At 40.0% G+C, this 25,117-nt stretch overlaps 1 protein-coding gene across 3 annotated transcripts in view; it reads left to right on the forward strand.

The window, feature by feature from the left end:
* The window catches only part of LOC309958217 (phosphatidylinositol 3-kinase regulatory subunit gamma), a gene marked incomplete at both ends in the record, with an annotated part of 81,155 nt that extends 59,127 nt beyond the window's left edge, over positions 1–22,028 (forward strand). Inside the window, 5 exons of one of the 3 annotated variants that reach the window (XM_082833916.1) lie at positions 6,570–6,712; positions 9,253–9,429; positions 14,547–14,621; positions 15,060–15,230; positions 21,830–22,028. In XM_082833916.1, coding sequence (XP_082690042.1) covers positions 6,570–6,712; positions 9,253–9,429; positions 14,547–14,621; positions 15,060–15,230; positions 21,830–22,028 — 765 coding nt within the window. The remainder of the gene's footprint in view (positions 1–6,569; positions 6,713–9,252; positions 9,430–14,546; positions 14,622–15,059; positions 15,231–21,829) is intronic. The other 2 variants (XM_082833917.1, XM_082833918.1) reach the window with 2 other exon arrangements.
* Between the last annotated feature and the right edge of the window lie 3,089 nt (positions 22,029–25,117).

Consider the following 25,117-nt stretch of genomic DNA (forward strand, 5'->3'; position numbering starts at 1 on the left):
CCAGTCTTACTGTGCTTCATGGTACCTTGTTTTGACCCTAGAATTAATGTTCTTGATTTCTCAGCCCCAAAGCCCTTGATCTTATTTCTAAGCTAGTGTCTGCGGTGGGCAGTGTAAAGGTAGAGACTGCACCAGGAACCTCAGGACTGGAGGAGTTTATTAGGGAATATTGGCCTGTGAGGATTATAGGTTAGGTATGAGATATAGTGCTGACTGGGGAAAGGTGTGGGATTACAGTGGCCAGAATTGCCGTAATGGTCCATTTTTCTATGTGAGATGTTTGATTTCATTTTATTTTCAGGTTTTCTTTTATTAGTTAATTAGTTATTCAGAATGATTTTAATAACTTTTTTTCCCTTTTCTGATACTTGTGTCTGTGGTGTGCCTGTGTGTGTATGCTTTTTTTTTACACTGCAAATTTCAGCTTTTCTGTATTCCTTTACCTCTTCTAGGTGCATTATCTGTGATGAGGCTAGTGTTTGAGTTAGAATGGGGAAAAAGTTACTGAGGAATCAACATATGTGGTCAACATTAGGGGATGGTGAAATTATCATACATATAATAGAAGGTTATACAGCTATTAGAATAGTTTTCAGAAATTATTTTAAAACTTCTTGATTTTTAAAAAGTGAAAAAGTTATGTAAATATATATGTTAAATTCAATATAAATGTTGCTGAATTCTATGAATTATATCACACAACGTAAAAGTCCCCATTCCCCAGAGGCAACTGCTGTTATTAAGTGCTTCTTAGGAATTCCTGATGACCTGAGAAATGCTAATGATGTAGTTTCAGGTAAAGGAGACAGCATTTAGAATTGTGTGTACATGATTTCAGCTGTGGGTGTACCTACTCACCTGAAGGGAGAAGACTTTATAAAAATATTCTGGGATGTTTTGGGGATAGAATTAGAGAGATTTGGGGAAAATACAGTTAAAATAGAAAGAAGGAAATAATAAAAAAATAATATGCATGTATTATTCTATAACAAAAATGGCATTTCTTCTTTTTAAAACAAAATGAACACTACCAAACGTAAAATAGATAGCTAGTGGGAAGCAGCCGCATAGCACAGGGAGATCAGCTCGGTGCTTTGTGACCACCTAGAGGGGTGAGATAGGGAGGGTGGGAGGGAGGGAGATGCAAGAGGGAAGAGATATGGGGACATATGTATATGTATAACTGATTCACTTTGTTATAAAGCAGAAACTAACACACCATTGTAAAGCAATTATACTCCAATAAAGATGTTAAAAAAACAAAAAAAATGAAATGAAATTATTCTATAACCATCAAAAAGAATAAGGCAGTCTACATTTACTGATTTTGAGTGGTTTCTAAGACATATTAAGTAAAAAAAAAAAAGTGAGGTACAGAAAAATATATGTGGTAGAGAGAAGCCCGTGCGCTCTAACGGAAGATCCCACATGCTGCAATGAAGATTCGGCTGGCAACTAAGACCCGATGCAGCCAAATAAATAATTTTAAAAAAGAAAAATATATGTGGTATACTGTCATTTATGGTTAAAAAAAGAATTTGGAAGGTGTTATATATTTATATGTACTCAGAATATCTCTGGTCAAAAACTGACATACTCTCTGGGGAAGGTAATTAAGGCAGTGAGGGTGCAGGAGTAGGGAACTTAATCTTTACTATTCTTTTGTATTGTTTGATTTATTTTTTTTCTCTGTGCATGTATTACCTTTTTAAAAAATATAAAATGAACTGAATTGGAATTTAGGAGATTTATTTTCTAATCCTGGTTATGTTAAAAACTAGTGATGTCCCATGAGAGACATCACTTGTCCATGCTTCAAGTTCCCATCTATAAGATGCAGATACTGGCAACTACAGCTATATTTGAGTGTGAATGTGTGTTTGTGAGAGAGAGAGAGAGAGAGAGAAAGAGAATCAGGTATAAAAGGTTAGCACAACCATCCAAAAACATTTATTGAATACCTAGTCTAGGTATGAAACTATATTTGACTCTAGAAATACAGAGGGAGAGATGAGGCCCTATTTTGTAAAAGTGCAAAGTGCTCTGACAATATTTGTTAAATATAATGTGCATTAGTCAAAATAGCATACTTTAATCCCTTTCCTCTGCATCAAATAAAACTATGATGGGTTACTATAATTGTGTGTGTATATTTATTTAAAGGGCAACGTGTAACACTATGTTTAATCTCACACAAACATTGAGTAAAAGGTTCAAAAGAATATATATATAATATGAGTGTATTCTATAAGGTACAAAACCAAGCAAATGTTAACTTTTTAATTTTGGCTGTGAGCATAAAGTGGTAAAACCATAAAGAATAACAAGGAAATGATCATCATAAAGGGCAGGATAATGTTATCACCAAGGCAGGGAAGGCAGAGTGGGAAAAGGCAGGGAGTTGTGATCCACAAAGCATACACAGGGAACTTCTGGGGTGCTGGTAGTGGATGTTCATTTTATAATAACTTGTTAAGCTGTGTATTTTTTATGTACTTTACTGTTATGTTATATCTCATGCTAAAAAATGATAAACATTAAAAGCCCATGGCTGTATGCAAAAACAATGTGACTATTTCTATAGATCAGAGGTGGAAGAGAAACCCATAATAAATAATCATAAATGGAACTTTTGGATCTGGAAATAAGCAGAGACAGCTGAGAGCTTGACCTCCCTGGTAGTTCCTTCTCAGTCTTCTTTGCTGATTTCTCCTCTTTGACCATTGTTCTGTTCTCCTTTCTGGATAGTCATTCACTCTCTGGTGTGATCTCAAAGAGTCTCATGGCCTTTACATACACCTATATGTCAGTAACTCCCAAAATTCTATCTCTGGTTCTTCTGACTTCTTTTAACTCTAGACTCATATATTCAACTGCCTATTCAACAGCCCCACTTGGATGTTTAAGTAGATATCTCAAGCTTAACATATCCAAAATTGAACTCTGATATTCCACGTCAAGGCTGTTCTACCCTTTGCTTTCCCCATCTCAGTTGAGAATTATAATATTCTTCTTACTCAGGTCAAACGCCCTGAAGTCTCTTTCTTTTACATGTTGCGTCCAGTCCATCAGGCATTCCTGTTGACTTTACCTTTAGAATATACCCAGAATCCTACTCCTTCTCACCACATCCATTGCTAATACCTTGATCTAAGCCACTGTCAGTCATTTATCACAGAAACCTCCGAACTGGTCTTCTTGCCCTTATCTATACTCCCCTTGCCCTGGTCAGTTCTCAACATAGCAGCTAGGTGATACTTGTAAAACATAGGTAAGATCATAGCACTCCTTTGTTTGAGACCCACCTCTGGTTCCACGTTTTACATAGAGTGAAAGCCAGAGTTCTCTCTACAATGCCAGTATGATCTGTGTCCCTCTTTCTCTCTGACCTCATTTCTTATAACTCTCTTCCCCACTATACTCCAGCCACACTAGCCTCCTTGTGGCTCCGCGAATATACTAGACCTGCTGCCTATCTTTGAGTCTTTGCACCAGCCATTTCCTTGCCTGAAACACTTTCCCCCGAGATAGGCACCTGGCCAACCACCTCACCTCCTTCAAGGCTTTGCTCAAATGTTGTCATCTCAGCGAGGCTCACTTGACAACTTTATTTGAAATTCCAGCTCACATTTCACTTCTCCTTTCCCACTCTACTTTTCTTTTTCCGTAATACTTCTTACCTTCTAAAAAACTATGTAATTTATTTACTTGTTCTATTATTTATTGTCTGTATAACCCCCTAAACTATAAGTTCCAGGAGGGCAGAAATCTTTAAGTTTGTTTACTTACATATCCCAAATGCTTCAAATAATGCCTGGCGTATAGTTAGTGTTCAATTATTTGTTGAATGAATTTATGCAAGATAATGAACCAAAGCACTCCACCCTTGTCAAGGGTGTGAAGTCAGACTCATGGTATGGACTGGAATCTTGGGGAGGGCTAACCCTCCTGTGAATGGAGGAAAGAAAAAATGGCCACTATTGCATATGGCTTTGGTTTGTGTAGAGCTGCATTTCTGCTTTCTTGTCATGACTGGAGAAAGCAGAGAAAGCTCCACATGCTGCACACATGCCCAGTAATATGGGGGCTTTAACAGCAGAATATGAGTTCTGGGCAGCTAAGAGACTGGGTTCTGGAATTGGAATCCCTGGTTGGGGAGCTGGGAATGGGGGTGGATGGAAGCAACCAAAAAAGCCACGAGGTCAAAGCTAGAAGAGGGCTAATTCCTCCATGTGAGAATTGACAGCAACACCTGAGATGGGGCTGAGCGGAGAAGAGCCTTGGAGGCTTAATGCTTTGGGAGGTAGAGGAAGAGAGGGCGGGATCCAAAGGGATCCAGTGATTAGCAGTTTAGGAGATGTGCTGGGACAATGAGTGTTAAAGGGAGATTAAAGAATTGACCTCTGTGTCATAGTGTTTCTAAGTGTTATAGACCTTCCCTGTTTTTTTCTGTGAAATCTTAGATACAATCTAGATTGCTTTAATGTAATCGAATTCTTCCCAGTGAATGGGAAGAGATGGTGTATCCTGAATCAGAGTTGGCACAGGGTGAGAATAGGCTGTATGTGGGGATATTTGGCATCCGGATTACATATAATTAGGAGGCAAAGTGATAGGATTTAGCGATGGTTTGGGATTAGAGACAGGAATTCAGCAATGAGATCATTGGTGACCTTGGAAAGAGCAGTCTCTGTGGAATGGTGAGTACAGAAGCCAGAATAGGGCGAGTTGCAGTATGAATGAGAGATGAGGAAAGAGAAAGAACCCATATAAACAACTTTTTTAAGAAGCTTAACTGTGACTGGAAGAGAAATTAAGGTTAAGGAACTTTTTTTTTCAAAGTGGTGTTACTAGAACTTGTGTGTATGCCGATGAGAAGGAACCTTAAACTGGGGGAGTGAATGCTGTAAGAGGGGCTAGTTGATGTGATGAGATGAAGTGCCTGAGAAAGGAAAAGGAGGTGAGACCCAGAGCACTTGTAGGTAAAAGAGAAGAGAAGGAGAGCAGGTATAAATAAAGGGAGGGTTACAGTTTCGGTGGTGGGTATAATGGCGTTGTTTGTGGGGGAGCTGCTGCTTTGGCAGCAGCACCAAATACTTTTTCCTTTGCTGCCTTACCTACCAACACACACAACAGTGTCAGTAAAGTCAAATTTTTGGTGTTTCCTTTGAAGATACAGGGCCAGAACTTTTAATAGGTAATTTCTAACCTTGCAAGGGAGCCACGACTATAATTTGAGAGTTGTAGAATTTGAGAGTTGTAGAATTTATAGCTAGATATTTAGATACGGGCATTACAATAAGTTTACAATACTATTTGAGATAATGTATGATATAACCTCAGCTGTATGAAACATCACAAGGTTCTAGTGTCCCATATCTGCTAATCCCCTTATGTTCCAGCCCTACCGAGCAATTGCTGATCCCTAACATCCACTATTATTTCATGTATATGTCATGCCATGCCTTCTATGTGCAATGCTGAATTTTCTTCTCAGTTAAGACCTAGCTCAGATGTTGCCTCGTCCATGAAGTCTCTGTAAAGCAGTAAGTAACTTTATTGCCCCACTTTATTGCCTCTATCGTGACATGAAACAAAACCTTATAAAAGTTCAGGAATCTATTTTGCCTGTATATTCTGAATCCTGGAGGGCAGGCCCCATGTTTTATGAATCTCTTTAACACCAGATGGTACTTTCTAAACAGTGGATTCTCAATAATCATTTGTTGAAATTAATCATTGCTAAATAGTTGAATTATCCCATAAGCACCAAAACTTTTAAAATTGTAAACATTCAGGATTGCAATCTTTCTAGATCTTTACACATATTTCTTGATTTTCTAAAGTAAATTGAACAAAATTTAACCCTCTTTGAAGATTTTAGGAGATCATGATTCAGAAGCTAAAGTGTACAAATATATTCAGAGCTCATTGGAATGCGGAGGACCACTTACCCTATGTGGTGAACAATGTGAACGGCTTAGCCTCCTGGGCTTCTGTTAGCCTCCTGGGCTTCTGTTTTGTGGAGTTTTTAGTTTTTCATATTATTCTGCATCTCGTTTTAGCAGCTGTTCTTCCCCTTTGCATTTTCTGCTTCTAATTAGATTAATCTACTAATGAATCTGTTTAGAAAACGCCATGCTTTAGAAATGAAAGTAAGTATAAGTAGACTCTATAGGGCTCTTCTGGAAATAAGGCTTTGCATGTTGGTGCATGAACTCCTCTGCTCTGTCTCTTCACTCGTTCAGCACCTTTTGGGGGTCAGCACTACATTAGTTACAAAGGCAGAACTTTATCCTTGTCTTCAAGATGTTCAGGGTTAATCTCTCTTAGCAACTCAGAGGGCTTTCTGTGTTTCTCAGCTATATTTCAGGTAATAGTTATTTTTCTTTTATTTTAGGGTTTGAATGATGTATTTTATATACAAGTAATACGGGTAGAAGGGTTTGTTTTGGTCCCCTTAATTTGATATTATATGGAATCGTAACAAGAATTGTAAGATTTGTTTTAAGCCTAAGGTTACAAAAAATACAAAGATAATGAAGTGTGTGTGTTTTCTTTTTTTACAGGAAATACAGATGAAGAGGACTGCAATTGAAGCTTTTAATGAAACAATTAAAATATTTGAAGAGCAGTGTCATACACAAGAACAACATAGCAAAGAATATATTGAGCGATTTCGGAAAGAGGGGAATGAAAAGGAAATTGAACGGTAAATCTACCTAATACCTCCAAGTGCATCAGTGACCCGAGACATCTTTTCTTCTCCAATAATCTCTGACATGTCTGCTTTTACGCCCTCAAACTTGACAGTCCTGCCATATGGAATTACTTGCTGTTCCCACTAATGGCACCAAGCTGAACCTTGTCTCTTCTGTGTTCTTTCTCCGTCCTCCAAAATTGTTGACCCCGGCTCATCCTTTAGGACTCGGTTTAGATACAACTTACTGGAAAATTTTCCCTGACTCCCTAGACTGGTTTAGGGGCTTTTTATCCCCACCCCTACAGCATCTATCCTGATCCCTAGTGTAACATTTACTGAAAGTCACACTCACTGAATTTTGAGCTTGTTGAGAGTAAGGGTGGTGGCTTATTTTCCCTGATAGCTCCAGCAGGTTTTATGGTGCCTGAGAGTACATAGTGGTGCCCATGGAATATTTGTTGAACTGAAAACCAACGGCAGCAGTCTGACAATTAGTTGAAGGCAGAGCAAGACCATTGGCAGGAAGACCAGCCTGCATGTTGCAGGTGACTGATTGCGTCTTTGTGGTCATCAGGTTAAAAGACGGTGAAGGCCTGAACCAGAGCAATGGCACGAAAGGAGGGGTAGTTAATAGAAATGCTGAGGACTTGGTGCCTGACCAGATCTGGCAGGTGTGGGAGAAGCCAAAGATAATTCCTAGATTTCTGATATTAGTGACTAAGGGATGTGTAATTCACCAAAACGGGAAGTACATCAGGGGAGTTCAGGGTTGGAACCAATGAGTTTTGAAGTTCCTGTGAAAACCCAAATGGAGTTGTCTGAGAGGCAGGCAGCTGGTTATCTGGATTTGGAACTCACAGTACAGAAGGCATTTGGGAGGCCAAAGTGTTGTAGGTGATGGTAACTGCTAAGGATGAGATTACACAGAGAGTGAGAAGCATGAGTATTGGATCTGGCAACTAAAAGAGTATTGGGAACCTTTATCAAAGCAAATTTAGTGGAGTATTAGCAAATGAGCCAAATAACATGGGGCTGAGGAGTGAAAAAGTGGATCATAAAGAAAAATGAATCACATGCAAGGGAAAAGCAAAATTATTTCTCATATTAGCACCAAAGTGTTAGTGAACTTCTGTGTGCCTAAGAATAGTATTAAGTGCTGTGAGGCAGTATAGCTTAATGAATAAAACTGTGGGCTTAAATGCTATATGAACCATTTACTAGCTGTGTGACCTTGAGTGAGTTACTTAACTCTCTGAGCCTGTTTCTTCCTCCATAAAACTGTGGATAAAACCTTGTTGAAATGCTATGAGGACTAAGTGATACACACACACACATTTATGGTAGAGAAAGGTAGGGGTGTGTGTGTGTGTGTGTGTGTATCTTGACATATGGTATCAGTAAGTGACAGTTATTACTAATAATGAAGAAATAGAAAAGAACTTGTAGTTTAGTTGCAAAGGGAGTTAAAGTATCATGATGATGTTTTAATAGTAATATAAAACTACATATTATTGAGTGACAAATGAGTAATGTGGACAGTTGTTGCCTTAGGATTCAGAGCACAGCAAAACTTTGTGTGCTGGAAAAGCTTAGGGCCGTCATCTACTGAGTGCTTACCAAGATGTCCCAGGCACAGTTTAGTCCTTTTACATGTATTACCACAATTAATTCACATAGTACCCCAGCTTTACTTGTTCAGTCATGGCTGGATCCAGGGCCCAAACAAGATCATCAGGATTCCCCTCATGCTGTGTCTTTTGGCTCAGTTTTTCTCTGTGTTGGCTTCATCCTCAGGCAGGCTTTCCCTACGAGGTAGCAATATTAGCTGCTGGGAGTCCTAGAATCACATGTTCACAACTTAGTCCCAGTGGAAAGAGAGAATCTCTGTTTACAATATTTCTAGTAAGAGTCCTAGATTTGACTCTCATTGGGTCAGTTTGGGTATTATTCCCATTTCTGAACAAGTCATTGTGGCCTGAGGCAGGGATAGGATGGAATGGAACACTCTTTTTTTTCTTTTTTAATTAATTAATTAATTTATTTTTGGCTGCGTTGGGTCTTCGTTGCTGCGCATGGGCTTTCTCTAGTTTGGGTGAGCAGGGTCTACTCTTCATTGTGGTGTGTGGGCTTCTCATTGCCGTGGCTTCTCTTGTTGAGCACAGGCTCTAGGGCGTGCAGGCTTCAGTAGTTGTGGCATGCAGGATTCCATAGTTGTGGCACACAGGCTTAGTTGCTCCAGGGCATGTGGGATCTTCCTGGACCAGGGCTCAAACCCATGTCCTCTGCATTGGCAGGCGGATTCTTAATCACTGCGCCACCAGGAATGGAACACTCTTATTGGCCAGGCTGGGTGGTATGGATGTTCACCTGTGAATCTGAGATGGGGGCAGGGAACATGAGGGTGCTGTTCCCAGAAGAGTAGGAATGGATATGTGCCAGGCAAAAACAGCAGATGTCCACCACACTTCAGGTGTTAGGACTGTGTTCATACTGTGGAAAGCTCCTGCTTGGTTCGTGTTTTAGCCTTAATATGTCAAATATTTTCACAGAATTATGATGAACTATGACAAATTAAAATCACGTCTGGGTGAGATTCATGATAGCAAAATGCGTCTAGAGCAGGATTTGAAGAAACAAGCTTTGGACAACCGGGAAATAGATAAAAAAATGAACAGTATCAAACCTGACCTGATCCAGCTGCGCAAGATCCGAGATCAGCACCTTGTGTGAGTATTCTGGGACTATGTGGGAGGGATCCACCACCACCTGATTCCTACTGTGCTAGAGACCTTAGAGGTAGAAGAAGAGATTTGTCATTGAGAACTGGCCAGTGAGATTGTAAGAATTTAGGAAAGCAGTCCTGTTAGTAGTCGCAGTATCAGAGTCTACCTGAAGTCAAGCGTGTGGGGCCAGTCAGAAGGTAAGACTGTAATCCATACAAATGAGCAAAATGGTTGAGTTTTAAAGGTACAGATTCCTTAATGTGTGCCTAAAACACAAAACCCAGAATCTTCGGCTACATAGAAGAACCACAGAAACAGAAATTACCCCTCAAAGGCAAGGGCACTAATAGTGGGGGCCTACAAAGAAGTATACAGAATAGTCCGTTAAAGGGTTTTTATATTTAAGAAATAAGATTCTATATTTAAGTAATAGAAATATTACTGTTGATAGCAAATATGAAAAATGGCACACCTGAGGAGTGATGGAAAACTGTGATTTAGCTAGATATAGGGATATTATCTAAATATAGATTGAAAGATATATTATCAGAACAAGATGTGTGGATTAAGAGTTTTAGGCCAGATGACTGCTTCATAGAAGGAGAAAATCCATGAGAAAGGAAAATATATTAGGTTTAGTTCTAGGTAATAATAGACTGTTATGTAATATGTTTATGGGTGACTTTCATGCATGTAACACACTCAGTTCAAACTCTTGGCAGGAGGAGACAGAGTAAAGACCTCTGAGGGTTTCTTTGTGTCAGAAAGAGGGAGGGGATAAAATACAAGCTTAGAGGTTGGAACATTGGCTGTTGAGTTTCAGTAGAGGAAAATTTAAGGTGATTGTTTTGGGAGCAAACATTTATAACTACACTATACTGAGTAATTTTTAGTAGCACTCCTCTCTAGAGATCTTTCATTTTGCTACTGAGGCCAAAAAAAGTCAACGAAGTACACATAGCATACAGAAGAGCTTTGGAAGCAAGGCAGGGAGGTGCCCTTGTGTAAAAGCAGGATGTGTCTGCTCTTGGAATGCTTATATGGTTTGGGTCATATAATGAAGCTGAAGAAAGGCCCAAGAAGGCTGTGCCATGGACCAAAGGAATGAATGGAAGCACTTCTTTGCCCTGGAAAGTGATGAGATATGAAGAAACCTACCATTCCTAGGTGCATGACTAAGGGTGGCAAACTAGACCTTGAAAGTTCCTTTAACAAGTTATGTAAGCTAAATATAAGAGAATTTAGCTCTATATTTAGAATTTATCATGAATGATAAGCCATGACCTGCTTGTATCCTGCTAGGATATTTAGGGAGACACACAAAACCATTGCCTCTTTTGAAAGTGTTGCTTCCACTGTCCCATAGTCCATGCTTTGATGTTTCTAACAAAGACAATACTAGGATTGGTAGGCTTGATCTGCTCTAATGCTGAAATTGTACAGTCAGTCCTGAAAGAGACTGGTTGTATTGCTGCGTGATACTGAATATGATCTCTCTTTGGTCCTGTGTTGAAGTTGGAATAGGTTGGAATTCTGCAGCACCCAACGAGAGACTGTCATTAGTTTATCAGGTCCCTTTTGCGTGTGGACATTTCCCTGACTTCCCACTGTATAGCCCATAAGGATTTTTTGAGATTTTCTGCTGAGATTCCAATGTACTGTTTCTAGAATATTCTTGAATGCCTAAATGCAGAATTTCATTTCTTAAATATAGAATAAAATATTTCTTAAATATAAAATCCTTTATTTATTTTTACTTTATTTTTAGTTTTTGGCCATGCCATGTGACTTGCGGGATCTTAGTTCTCCAGTCAGGCCCCACGGCAGTGAGAGCGCAAGTCCTAACCACAGGACCGCCAGGGAATTCCCTAAAAGCCTTTAAAATTCCTTTTCAAAAAAAGGAGTTCATTTGCAATTCTTTTTCATCAGGAGCTAGTTTTCATGATTACCATTTACTTTTCTTGGTATTCATAAACCTGAATGCAAAATAAAGAATAATTTGCCATAACACAACTTAGTCTTCCTGACTAATAAACTATGACTTATTGCCACCCTAAAGTAGGCTCTGTGTAGTGTGTGTCAGTCCATCCACAGCTACACCCAAAGTAACATTATTTTCAGTGATTGGATCATCATTAGCAGCTGATCATATTTTATTTGATCATATTTTAAAAAGCTGGGATAAGTACCTGATCAGATAGATGATAAAATATCAGGCTCCAGAAAGATCTCAGGAGACTGAAACTGTGATCCAAATTGAATATCATAGAACTTAATTTGAATAAATGTCATCTTACACATAGCTCCAAAAAGTCAACTTCCTGAAAGTAAAATTGGAGAGGCAAGATGGGGCAGCTGTGTGTATGAGGAATTCTGAAGGATATTATTACTGTGTCAGTAATTGTTCGGTAAAGGTACACATTGTGACTACAAAAGTTAGTTTAATCTTACATTAAAATGTATCCTAAATAAGCCATTAAAAGTCCCATTCTCTTATGCTGGGTAAACACTCCTTGAGTACAGGAAGCCATCTCTTTATCTGAGGATAATAGGTCCTGGAAAAAAAAGTCCACTTAAAGTTAATCCATTTCAAAAAAAACACCGCTAATCCATTTCAAAGGGTGTGCTGGAATTTTCCATTTGCCCTCTCAGTTTCTACTCTTCATCTTTCTCTACCCTGCTCTGTGCCTAAGAAAACGGATCTATTTGCCCTCTGGCTTCTAATTAGTTTTGGCCATTTGGAGGCACTGGCAGGAGATGAGAGGGCAGGAGGAGAGTGAAGTAAGAATATTTATTTTCTGGCTTCCTCTCTGTGTGATCACAGTGAGTTGGCTGTGTCCTCATTCTCTACCAAAGGTGGCACTCTCCATACGATACTCTCTGGGTTCAAGTCACTGCTGTCTCCAACTGATTCTTCAGTTCTAGGAGAGGTTATGTCTTCCCACTACTGCTAGCCCCAGGGAGTTTCTCTAAAACATCTCAAGACCTTTGTAAATAGTAAACTCTCCTCAACTACCAGTTTGACTGTGCCTTCTGCTTCTAGCCAAGGCCCTAACTGATACAAATTAGGCGAAATGTCATAGTATGAAATGTCTTAGTACACAGTAAACAAAATGATAGTTTGATGAGGGATTTTATGTTGAAGATAAAATTGAACATAAAGAAAATAAGTTCATCCTATGTGAACTGAATTTATGTTGTAACTTCAACTTCATATCTTTTTTAGAATAAACAAAGAAAAAAACCTCACAGTTAGTGACAGAATGAGAATTGGATGTCAGGTCTTTGATGCTTTGTTCAGGTTTTCCCCCTAGAATGTACTGTTTTATATGTGGCATTACTCAATAACAGTAAGTTAAATATGAATTAACATGCTAAATTTACTTGAGCTTTTTAAGAATCATTTTTAGAAGCTAGTCAGTTCCTGGCATTGTTATTAGATGTTTAAGGAGTCAGAACTATATAGTAGTATTTGAAATGGACTTTTGGGAGATTAGAAAAGTTGCCTGTGTCAGAAGGCAGAGACCATCATAGATGGAGCGTGAACCAAAATATTCTTCTCTTTCGCCTGGATTTTCCTGGGTGTCTTAACTTCCTTGTGGCAGAAAGGGAAGCTCAGTTTACAGAGGTTGGTGGTTTACAAGAAAATGGGGACTCAAGAGAAAATGTGGTGTAGTTTGTTCATTTTAAGCCTTTTACCCAGTGTGCTTGTCTCTTTATTTAATAAAGGAAAGATCAGTTCTTCAAGGATAGAAAACTTTGGATGTTAAGAGTGCTTAGAGGAGGGTATCTGGATATTTTGCTAAGAGAAGTGATAGTGTAGGATGGGGTTTGTTACTAAATAAATTCTATCAAGATCATATGTTAGTTGTTTTCCAGTTTCACTAAGCATACAAAATGAAATCCAGGTTAACTGAAGAACATGTCTCATTGAGAAAGGCTGTGTAATCTGTCTTAAAATAACTTTAAAATTAGGTGCGATGCCAAGTTATCTAGTGTACTTGGGGTCAGAGGGAGATACAAGATGACCTTGGAGTTGACCCTGAAGACTTTGTTAAAAGTGGCCCACCTACAGATATTTACTGACTATTTATTGAATATCTACCATGTGCTGGCACTGTTTTCAGCATTTGGAATAGCCATGAGCAGGACAGATCCCTTTCTTTAAAGCAGCTTACATTTTAGCTGGGGAGACAAACATAACCAAGTGAAAATAATGAATTTCAGGGAGTTTCCTGGTGGTCCAGTGGTTAGGACTCAGCGCTTTCACTACTGTGGCCCGGGTTCAATCCCTGGTTGGGGACTAAGATCCCACAAGCCGCGCAGCGTGGCCAAAAAAAAAAAAAAAAACCCATTAAAAAAATGAATTGCAGGCAAGTACTATGAAGATGATAAAATAAAGAAAAGTGTAGAGTGACTGGTGGACTGCCTTAGTTGGGACAATTTAGGGTAGTCTTCCCTGAGATGTTTATGATGACACCTGAATGATCAGGGGCCTGGTTGGAGGATGGTGATGAATGAAAGAGTTTTTATACTCCACTGACGTTTCAGGCCATCGTCCATCTCAGCGGAACGAGATGAAATGGTTTACTTCATTTTACATCTAAAATGTTGGTATATTTTGAAATACTGTGATTTACCTGGTGATGAAGTAGATTTGTATTAATTACTCAGATTGCCACCCGGAATTTCTTGTGGCTTGCTTAGGTGCAAAAATAGACCTTGAAATTCTGTTTTAGAATTTAACTCAAGTTAGTAGTAGGCCAGTGAGGGATTGCATACTCTGGTTTAGTGGAGATTGCAAATGTGACACCATGCTCACCTAACTAATGATTTCAGAAACAAGTGTCCCATTGTGTTTGAGTGCAAGTATATGTGTGCTTGTGGTTATATAACCTTCTAGAAAAGGAAAGTGAAAAGTGAGAGAAGTGCCTAATTTCAAGTAGCTTTCTGTGTTTCTGCCTTTTTGCAAAAAGTTGAAGGAAAAGTAATGGAGAAACAAGTTTAGGGAAATCTCTGGCCATTCTTAGTGGGACTGGGGAAAATAAGTTCCTGGACCCTGGAAGTTTGTCCAGGCAGAGTTTGCATAGACACTGACACTGGTGTCTTCCCTCTGGCAGGTGGCTCAATCACAAAGGAGTAAGACAGAAGCGCCTAAATGCCTGGCTGGGAATCAAGAATGAGGATGCTGCTGAGTAAGTTCTCTCTGTACCTTTCTGTCAGAGGGCTTTGTTTCCAGGATAAGACATGGGACTTCTTAATACATACTGAGTGCTGGTTCTCTTTGTTACTTGAGGACATTTGAATCAAGAACTTTGCACCTCTTTAAATTGAATTGCCTCAAGAATACCCTATAGGCACTTGAGTTCAAAGACCTGATGAACCATATGAAACCTGGATGCTTAAGCATTGCTCATTCAGACATTCATGTGTCAGGTTATTGGATGAAACATGTGAATTCTGTGCTTTCTGCATAATAGCAAATAATAAAGCTGTTAAAAAAAATCCAACTAATTGCAATTCCACTTTGTCATTTTGTGGTTTAAGATTTAGAAGAGAGTGTTATTCGTGAATTTGCTTTTAGATATAAGTAAACTGATCGTTAGAATAATATTTTAACATTTAATTTTTAGGACCTATTTTATCAATGAGGAAGATGAAAACCTGCCCCATTATGATGAGAAAACCTGGTTTGTTGAGGATATCAATCGAGTACAAGCAGAGGACTTGCTTTATGGGAAACCTGATGGTGCATTCTTAATTCGTGAGAGTAGCAAGAAAGGATGTTATGCTTGCTCTGTGGTGTAAGTCTTCTCTGGGGGTATAACCTTTTGAAAACTTCCTCATTGATTAATAGAAAATCAACCCCTCCTAAAGTTCAGATCAAATTAGTTGAAGTACAATAAAATGAGGAACCATGGCTTAGACCATTAATATTAGTACAAAGAAAACAGTTAGTTGCTTTAAGAGAAATACCATCTGAAATTATTTCGGGGATTTTAATTTAAATGGTAAGCAGACTAGGCCCTGCATTGTTGCTATTGGACTTTAGGTATCTGTGAAAAGTAACTTGAGATTTTCAATTGAAAAGATCACTTAATTCTTTAGTAGTCTCCTGCTTGCCTAACTTGGCCTTCATTGACATACTAAGGAAGGCTTGATTAAACAACTGTTTTTACTTCAGAAGAAAAACTATCTAAAATTTGTACTTAAATAGTATTCTGTTGAGGTTGTGATAGAAAATGTTGGATGTGTTCTGTAAGATGATCTTATGACTTTGTTTGGAAAAGCCTATTTTCCTTTTAATGGAAAGTGAAGTTCTGGGGACAATTAATCATGCCTCAGTGAGATTTTGCCAAAGTGTTGTATATATATTCCTTAAAAAGGCAACTGTTTTCATTGACAAAGACCATACCTAGAGTGGAGGTACAGTATGATGGTCATGAGAGCAAGGTTTGGGGCCAGATATACAGGATTCAGATCCTGACTCTACCACTTACTAGATATGTGACCTAGGGTAAGTTACTTAAACTTTCTTTGCCTAGTTTCCTTATTTGTAAAATAAGGATAATAATAATATCTACTTAAGGGTTTTTAAAGTATTACTCGAGTTAATATATATGATTTAATATACTTTGATCAGTGCTGGAACATAGTAAATAAATGTTATCTACTAATATTATTATGATAATGATGCTGCTGATGGACATGCCAGAAGGCAAAGATGACAAAATGATTTTGCCCTCAAAGAGGACAAAGTGGTGACGATAGACAAAAGACACTCATATTAACGGAATGCTTAGTGCTTTACATGATCATCTTGTCCTTAGTGGTCTGTCTCTGTCATGCAGTCATAGTTTGAATCCAACTTTACCTGGTTTCAAAGCCCGCATTTTTCTTTTGCACCACACTTTCTTCATTTCACAGTTAAATATCCAAGATAAACAAAATCACTGTGACATAGGTATCACTAGTAGGCTGTGTGCATGAAAAACTAATTCTGATGGAGAAAGAGGGTTGGGAGATTTTGTGGAAGAGGTGGCATTTGAACTGGACTTTGAAAGGATATTGAGAAGTGGGACATCTATGGGCAAAAAGTAAGGCAGGAATTGGATTAGTATTATCCAAAGATAGAGCTACTTGAAACATTTCATTTCTCTCTGACCTGGGCTCAGATACTCAAGTTTATTTGAGTGGAAATGGCAGGAGAAGATGGCTCTTGCAGGATCTGAGATCTTTTAAGAACAATAAAAAGAAGGAAGACAATAAGCCCAGCACGTTAGTAGTCCCTCACTCTTATCTAGGTCGTTGGGTGGCAGCCTGTGGGTTAAAGACTTGGCTGGTGGAAAATGCTCCTCAGCAGCTCAGCTAATTCCTGGGAGACCAAGGAGCAGCTTGAGTATCTTGGGGAGCTGTATTCTTTTTCTCCTTCTCCTTCCTTTAGCCACAGACTTAATCAGACCCAAGTCCACAGCAGTGTGGATTTCTGTTGCCTATGAAAACCAACTGCAGTAATATATCATATTGGGGTTCACTTTTGGAGAGATTGGAAGCAAAAGAGTCTGGCATCACAGACTTCCACTTGTTTGTTAGCCACTCCAGCTACAGAAAGCCTGCTTACAGTGATTTCTCAGTTTACTCAGGACCTTTGCTGAAGTTAGGGATGTGAATAAGTTCAGTTTTTAAGGAGACTCATAGCAAAATTAAAATGATCATGTAGTAGGAAGTCAAGGCATAAAACTCACTTGTTTTTCCATTTTAATATCTGTAAATGACATTATAAAGAAGCCTAAGAAGAAATTGCTTAACTCTACAGCCTTCTCAGGCTAGAGCCAACAATATATGTGTTTCACTAGGTTAAGGAGTTAGGTAGTGAGCACTTGTGATCCTTATTGTTATTGCCATTTGGGGTAAGAAATTTGATTAGGGATAGAACAATTAGATCAACAAGGAAACAGAAGACTTGAACAACACTATAAAACAACTAGACCTAACAGCCATCTCTAGAACACTCCATCTAACAACAGCAGAATACACATTCTTCTCAAGTGCACATGAAACATTATACAGGCTAGACTCTAGGTTAGGCCACAAGTCTCAAAAAATAGGGTTGAAATCATACAAAATATGTTGTCTATACCACAATGGAAAGAAATGAGAAAGTAAAAATAAGGAAATTTGGGAAATTCACAAATGTGGACAATAAATAACACACTCCTAAATAATCAGTAGATCAAAAAAGGAAAACAAGGGAAATTAGAAAATACTTCGAGTTAAAAAGAGAAACACAGGGGCTTCCCTGGTGGCGCAGTGGTTGAGAGTCCACCTGCCGATGCAGAGGACACGGGTTCGTGCCCCGGTCCGGGAAGATCCCACATGCCGCGGAGCGGCTGGGCCCGTGAGCCATGGCTGTTGAGCCTGCGCGTCTGGAACCTGTGCTCCACAACGGGAGAGGCCACAACAGTGAGAGGCCCACATACCGGAAAAAAAAAAAAAAAAAAAAAGAGAAACACAAAATTCAAAACTTATGGAATGCAGCTAAAGCAGTGCTAAGAGGGAAATTTATAACTGTAAGCATTTATATTAAAAAAGCTCTCAAATCAATAACCTACCCTTCTTTCACCTTAAGAAACTAAAAAAAGAAGAACAAACTAAACCCAAGCAAGCAAAAGGAAGGGAATAATAAAGATTAGAACTGAATTATATAAAATAGAGAATAGAAAACAATTGAGGAGGGCTTCCCTGGTGGCACAGTGGTTAAGAATCCGCCTGCCAATGCAGGGGACATGGGTTCAAGCCCTGGTCTGGGAAGATCCCACGTGCTGCAGAGCAACTAAGCCCGTGTGCCACAGCTACTGAGGCTGCACTCTAGAGCCCATGACCCACAACTGCTGAAGCCCGCACACCTAGAACCCATGCTCCGCAACAAGAGAAGCCACCGCAATGAGAAGATGACGCACCACAACGAAGAGTAGCCCCCGCTCACCGCAACTAGAGAAAGCCTGCACACAGCAACGAAGACCCAACATAGACAAAAATAAATAAATAAAATAAATAATTTTTTTTAAAAAGGAAACAATTGAGGAAATCAGTGAAACCAGAAATTGGGATGAACAAATAGTTAAAGTCTCGCACACACACACATACACACACGGGAGAGAGAGAAGACACAAATTACTAAAATCAGGATGAAAGAGGGGATGCTACTTGTAGTCCTTACAGAAATAAAAAAAAATAATAATGGAATACTATGAATAATTATATGCTAACAAATTAAACAACCTAGATGAAATGGACAAATTCCTGGAAGCACACAAACTACCAAAACTGACTTAAGAGGAAGTAGAAATTCTGAATAGAACTATAACAAGTAAAGAAATTGGCTTCACTGGTGAATTCTACCAAATATTGTAAAAGGAATTAACACAAGTCCTTCACAAACTCTTCCAAAAAATAGGAGAGAACACTTCCTAATTCATTTTATGAAGGCATATTCCTTATGAATATAGACATAAAATTCTTTAACAAAACACTAGCAAAGCAACTCCAGCAGCATATAAAAAGGATTATAAACCATGACTAAGTAGAATTCGTCTTAGGAATGCCAAGAGGTTCAACATTAAAAACTCAATGTAATAAACCATATTAATAGAATTAAGGACAAAAATCAACTGACAATAATCTACTGATTATTTCAGTAGACTCAGAAAAAGCATTTGACACTCCTACATGTTAAAAAACACTGAATAAACTAGGAACAGGAGGGCACTTCCTCAGCCTGATAATGAAAAACCCACAGCTAATATCATACTTAGTGGTAAAAGACTGAATGCTTAAGATCAGGAAGAAGACAAGGATGTCTGCTCTCACCACTTCTAATCATTGTACAGAAGGTTCTAGCTAGGGCATTTAGGCAAGGAAAAGAAATAAAAGGTATCCAGATTGGAAAAGAAGAAGTAAACTATTAGAGCTAGTAAATGAGTTCAGCAAGGTTGCAGGTTAAAAGATTAGGATACCAAACATCAGTTGTGTTTCTATATACTAGCAGTGAATAATCTGAAAATGAAATGAAGACATTCTATTTATAATGGCATAAAAAATGCCTAGGCTTAAAAAAATGCAAAAGCTATACAGTGGAAACTATGAAACATCATTGAAAGAACTTAAAGAAAACCTAAATAAGTGGAAAAACATCCGTGTTCATGGATGGCAGTGCTTCCCAAATTGATCTATGTGTTCAGTGTAATCCCCATAGACAGTACCAGCTGGCTTTTCCCAGAAATGTCAGGACGATCTTAAAATTCATACGAAAATGCAAGGGATCCAGAACAGCTAAAATAACCTGAAAGAATAGAAAAGAGTTGAAGTACACCTCCCAATTTGACAACTTACAACAAAGCTGTAGTAATCAAAATTGTGAGGTACTAACATAAGATTAAACATGTAGATCAATGAATAGAAATGAGAGCCAGGAAGTAAACCCTTACAATTATGGTCAGTTGGTTTTCAACAAGGGTCTCAAGACCATTCAAAGGGGAAAAAATAGTCATTTCAACACATGGTGCTGGGACAACTGGTGAGCCACATGCAGAAGAATGAGGTTGGACCCCTACCTCACACCATATACAAAAATTAACTCAAAGTGTATCTTAGGGACTTCCCTGGTGGTCCAGTGGTTAAGTATCCACCTTCCAATGCAGGGGACGTGGGTTCGATCCCTGGTCGGGGAACTAAGATCCCACATGCAACAGGGCAACTAAGCCCGGGCACCACAGCTAGAGTCTGCGTGCTGCAATTAGAGAGAAGCCCATGCACTGCAACAAAAAGATCCCGTGTGCTGCAACTAAGACCCGAGCAGCCAAAAATAAATAAATAAATATTTAAAAAAAAACCCAAATGTATCATAGAACTAAATGTAAGAGCTAAAAGATAAAACACTTAGGAGAAAAGATTAGGTATAAATCTTTGTGACTCTGGATTAGGCAGTGGTCTCTTACACATCAAAAACACAGACGACAAAAGAAAAAGATAAATTGGACTTCACCGTAATTAAAGACTTTGTGCATCAAAGGACACTATCAAGAAAGTAAAAAAGACAACCCACAGAATGGAAGGAAATATTTGCAAATCATATATCTAAGCAACTAGTGTCTAATATATAAAGAACTCTTAACAATAAAAAGACAAGTGCCTCAATTAAAAATGGGCAAAGGATTCAAGTAGACACTTCTTTAAAGAAGATATATAAATGGTCAATAAGCATATGAAAAGATGCTCAATGTCATTAGTCATTAGGGAACTGTAAATCAAAACCACCATGAGATACTACAAGGATGATGGTAATCAAAGAGATGGACAATAACAAGTGTTGACAGGGATGTGGAGAAATTAGAACCCTCATACACTGCTGGCAGGAATTTAAAATGGTGCAACCACTTCAGAAAACAGTTCGGCAGTTTCTCAAGTTTAACTTTCTTTTTGGCAGGGTTGGGGGGTGCCATGCCACGCAGCTTGTGGGATCTTAGTTCGCCAACCAGGGATTGAACCCAGGGCCATGGTGGTGAAAGCACTGAGTCCTAACCACTGGACCTCTGGGGAATTCCCAAGAAGTTTAACTTATGACTCAACAGTTCCCCTCATAGGTATATATCCAAGAGAACTGAAAACCCATGTCCATACAAAAACTTGTACATGACTATTCACTATAGCCAAAAAGTGTTAACAATCCAGGTGTCCCATCAATTGATGAATGGACAACCAAATTGTGGCATATCCATACAATAGAATATTACTCAGCCATGAGGAGAAATGAAGTATCAATACATGCTACCACACAGAACTTTGACAATGGTGTATTAAGTGAACGTAGCCAGACCAAAAAGATTGAGTGATACTGTATGATTCCATTTATATGAAATGTCCAGAATAGGCAAATCCGTAGTGACAGTAGGTTAGTGGTTGCCTGGGTCTAGGGGGAGGGAGGAATACAGAGTGACTACTAATGGATACATGGTTTCTTTTTAGGGAGTGAGATAGTGGTGATTGTTGCACAACCTTATGAATATTCTAAAACCCACTGATTTGCACACTTAATTTTTTTTTTTTTGGTTTGTTTTGCCCCCTGCAGTGCATTCTTGCCTAATGGGGGTCCAGAGCTGAGTGATTAAATGCAGCCATCCATTTTAGCTACCAGGTCTTGGGAAATGAAGGGTATCTCTGTGACAAGTCTGTAGGGGTGGGGGGGCAAAACATGGGTGTGATATCGTACAAGCTTTGATTGACAAAAAGCTTCTGCTTCTCCTTTGCAGAACAACTGCTCTCAGACTTCTGTTCATTTAGGGTCCCTTTATCTGTTGCTATCCGCCTTAATTCCCTGTGGTGTTTGTGTGTTGTATCGTTGCAGTGCTGATGGGGAAGTGAAGCACTGCGTGATCTACAGCACTGCTCGGGGCTATGGCTTTGCAGAGCCCTACAACCTGTACAGCTCACTGAAGGAGCTAGTGCTCCACTACCAGCAGACATCCCTCGTCCAGCACAATGACTCCCTCAACGTCAGGCTTGCCTACCCTGTCCACGCACAGATGCCCTCGCTCTGCAGATAAAGAGGGAGTGGGAAGAGCGGTGGCTCTCTAGCGATTTTTATACAGTTTTTATTAGACTATGAGGGCATTCTTTCTACGTAGACTGCTTGTTTTGCACAAGAAGTGATTCTGTGAATGTGAAGTGGAGAGGCCGAGCAGCAGCCGGCCAGAATGGGGGCATACAGGGCCTGGGGTTCTCTGTGACTCACTGCTGCACTGACATAGGAAGCTGGGAGCAGATGCTGTTTTTTGGAAAGTCTGTTTCATTGGGGTTTTTATTTAGCCAGGCACCCTCAACAGAACACATTAGGCCTGATGGGGGTGAGGGTTATATCTGGAAGCCTCTGAGGAGTCCATGTCCTCTTCTGAGAGGCCATGGTGCTCTGAGAGTGTGGTGGGGCATGGCCCTTCTTTCTTCCTCCCAACAAGGCGGTGGTTTTGGTTCGGTGGTAGAATGGCATTTGGTGAAAAAGACAACCAAAGGAAAATGGGGAGGCTTGGGATTTCATTTAAAGAATCTTAATCCATGGGTAAAAAACTTTCAGCCGAAGGTACTTAACCAACATCGTTTAGGCGTCAGCATCTCAGTAGCTCCTCCCTTTAAAGAAGCATTATGTTTAGAAACCAAATTGATCCCAGCAAAACGATTGTTGCCAGACTAAGGTCTGATGGAAGAAGGCGGCACTAGTATCTGAATGCACACTTCTGTACCAAAACTTGAAAGTAAAACTAGAGACTTTGTTAGTTTTAGCAAACACTAAAATTGGTCAGTGTAACTCCTTTTGCCCTGCCCTTGTTTCTCTGAGGTGAGGAATAGTGTTCTTTTCGTGGGCTGGTGAGCTTTGAATCATAAAATGAAGTTGGTACTTGTGTGGTGTTTCCTTAGCCTAAAGAATGATCTGTTGTTTGAAACCTTTGTAACTTGTGTGTATGAGTAAAGAAAAGGTGCAATCCAGTGCTTTTAGATGGCTTGATATACCAAATAATGATGTAGAACAACATTCTTATATGTGCTTCCCCAAGTTTAAATGCCCAGCAGAAATAGTCAACATGGTTTAATTTCCTGTCATCTCCTGTCGTTTGCTGGGTAGGGCCCAGGGGAACCATAGGTGGCTAAGGCTGTAGCTGGAAGGGAGCCAGACTGCGGTCAGGGACTTCAGTAAATCACAGGCCCAAGGGCTCTGGTTTCCAGGGCGAGGGTCATACCACATTACCCATGTGCTTCCATACAGTGGTTTCTGAAACTTCTGCAAGGAGAGGAAGGGATGGCTTGGAGTTTAGACTGTTAGCCGAAGCCATCTGGAAGCTTTTTTCTTTGCCTTTTTTGTGATCCTACCATTAAGATGATGTGCACAGACTGTCCTCATGCTCCAGTGGCCCTGATTTTAGGCCAGGAATCTTCTGCTTCATGTGATTTAAGCCTTCCAGCTGAGTGAAGCTGGGCAAATGGAGCTGGAGGCAGCCTCTACTCCTACCTCCATTATGCGCCACCCTCCTCAGTCAACACTCGTTTGACAAATAGAGTCCAGCTGCCTCTGAGCCAATCCTAGAGCCATAATAGGCTCGAATGAGTCAGCTGTTTGAGCCCAAAGCTGTGCAGTCAGGCATCCTGGCTGAGCTACAGAAGTCAATATCTGAGTCTTGGTGAATAAATAAGGTTTACACCTAGGGAAACTCTAGTTTTGGGGATGAAAGAAACAAATTTTGCTTTCCCTGAGCACTTATCTTGGTGACAGGGTCTAGAATGGACCATGACATAGAAATAGATTAAAAATTTGGGGGAGAACCTCCAGAGTTACTGACAGTGAAGATAGAAAGAAAAGGGGCATATCTTTGGCTTTTCCTTGGTTATGTTGCAGTTTCAGGATTGGGTGAGGCAGACAAATGAAACCCCCTCCAGTGTCACTGTTCTGACCTAAGCCCTCAACTAGTTGATAGCCAGCTGAAATCCCTTCCCCATATTGCCAGATTGCTGAACCTGCTTAAGCAGCTAGATGCTCAAGACTGGGTGCAAGGAATCCCTTCTTTCTGGTACTAAAATTTAGTGTGTCCTGGATATCTCTTAAAATAAACGAAAAGGAGAATGAGGATGAACCATGTGTTGCTCCTTATCAGGCAGCGTTAAGGGTGTGCAGGGAGAGCGCAAGCGCCATCTACCATCTACACTTGGGCTGGCTTGTGGAGAAGGGCTACTCATTTTTAAGTCATACATTCCTTCACTTTTTTCTTTCCTGTTTTTCATTACTGAATTTGTTGCTTTGTGGGAACTAAGACCTAGGGATCATTTGAGAAGTTGGAAAGTATCTTTTCTGAGGAGTTGCCATGTGATTTGCTTGATCTTGACCAGTGGAAATGGCATAGGGACCAGTCTGCTAACCACTTAGAGGGGTAGTATGCAGCTCTTTTACTCCATGGTCTTGGCAGCAGGTCTTGGCCTCCTTCCTCAGAACCTAGCTCTGTGTGTTATCCCATGATCTGGGCCCTGGGATTCTCTCTCGGCATCTTAACTGCAGCCTCAGTGAGGCAGAGGGTAAAGAGACAGACCAAGACCAGAGGGGCTCATTGTTTTCCTGGCTAGAGAAGCTGGCCACCAACATGGAAGCAGCTTGGGGCTGGCTGGACACTGGTCAGAGGCCTATCTTTTCCAGGTCGAGCTTTCATCACAGAACAATGCTCTGTCTCCATCTGGCCATAGATGCTAACTAAGCCTTGGCCATGCCTCAGGCCTGTATAGGCTAGTGGTGTCCTTACCACTGATTTGGTCAAGGTTGAGGACTTCTGATTACCGCCCCTACCCTGTCTCCAGGCCTCGATGGAATCCCCGCTCATTTTGGACCCTCAAGTGCTTTGCAGAAGCTCTGAGAGCCAATGTGGTGTCTTCCACCGGTCTCCTCTTGCAGCAAGGAACCAGCCTCATGGGTCCTCTTGGGCCAAGAACTGCATCTGGGCAATTACTGGTTTTTCAAGTTGGTCTCTTGCCAGTTAAGACTCCTTAGTAGATCTGTTTGAGGCTTCAATGGCCTCAAAGCAGAGGGTCCAGATGGGGGCCTGGCTGGGCCCTCTGCTGTCACCTGCTCAGCCTTGCTCTAACTCCAGCCACTTGTGACAGA

The sequence above is a fragment of the Leucopleurus acutus genome (assembly GCF_964270905.1).
Source record: "Leucopleurus acutus genome assembly, chromosome: 2".
Classification (NCBI taxonomy): Eukaryota; Metazoa; Chordata; class Mammalia; order Artiodactyla; family Delphinidae; genus Leucopleurus; species Leucopleurus acutus.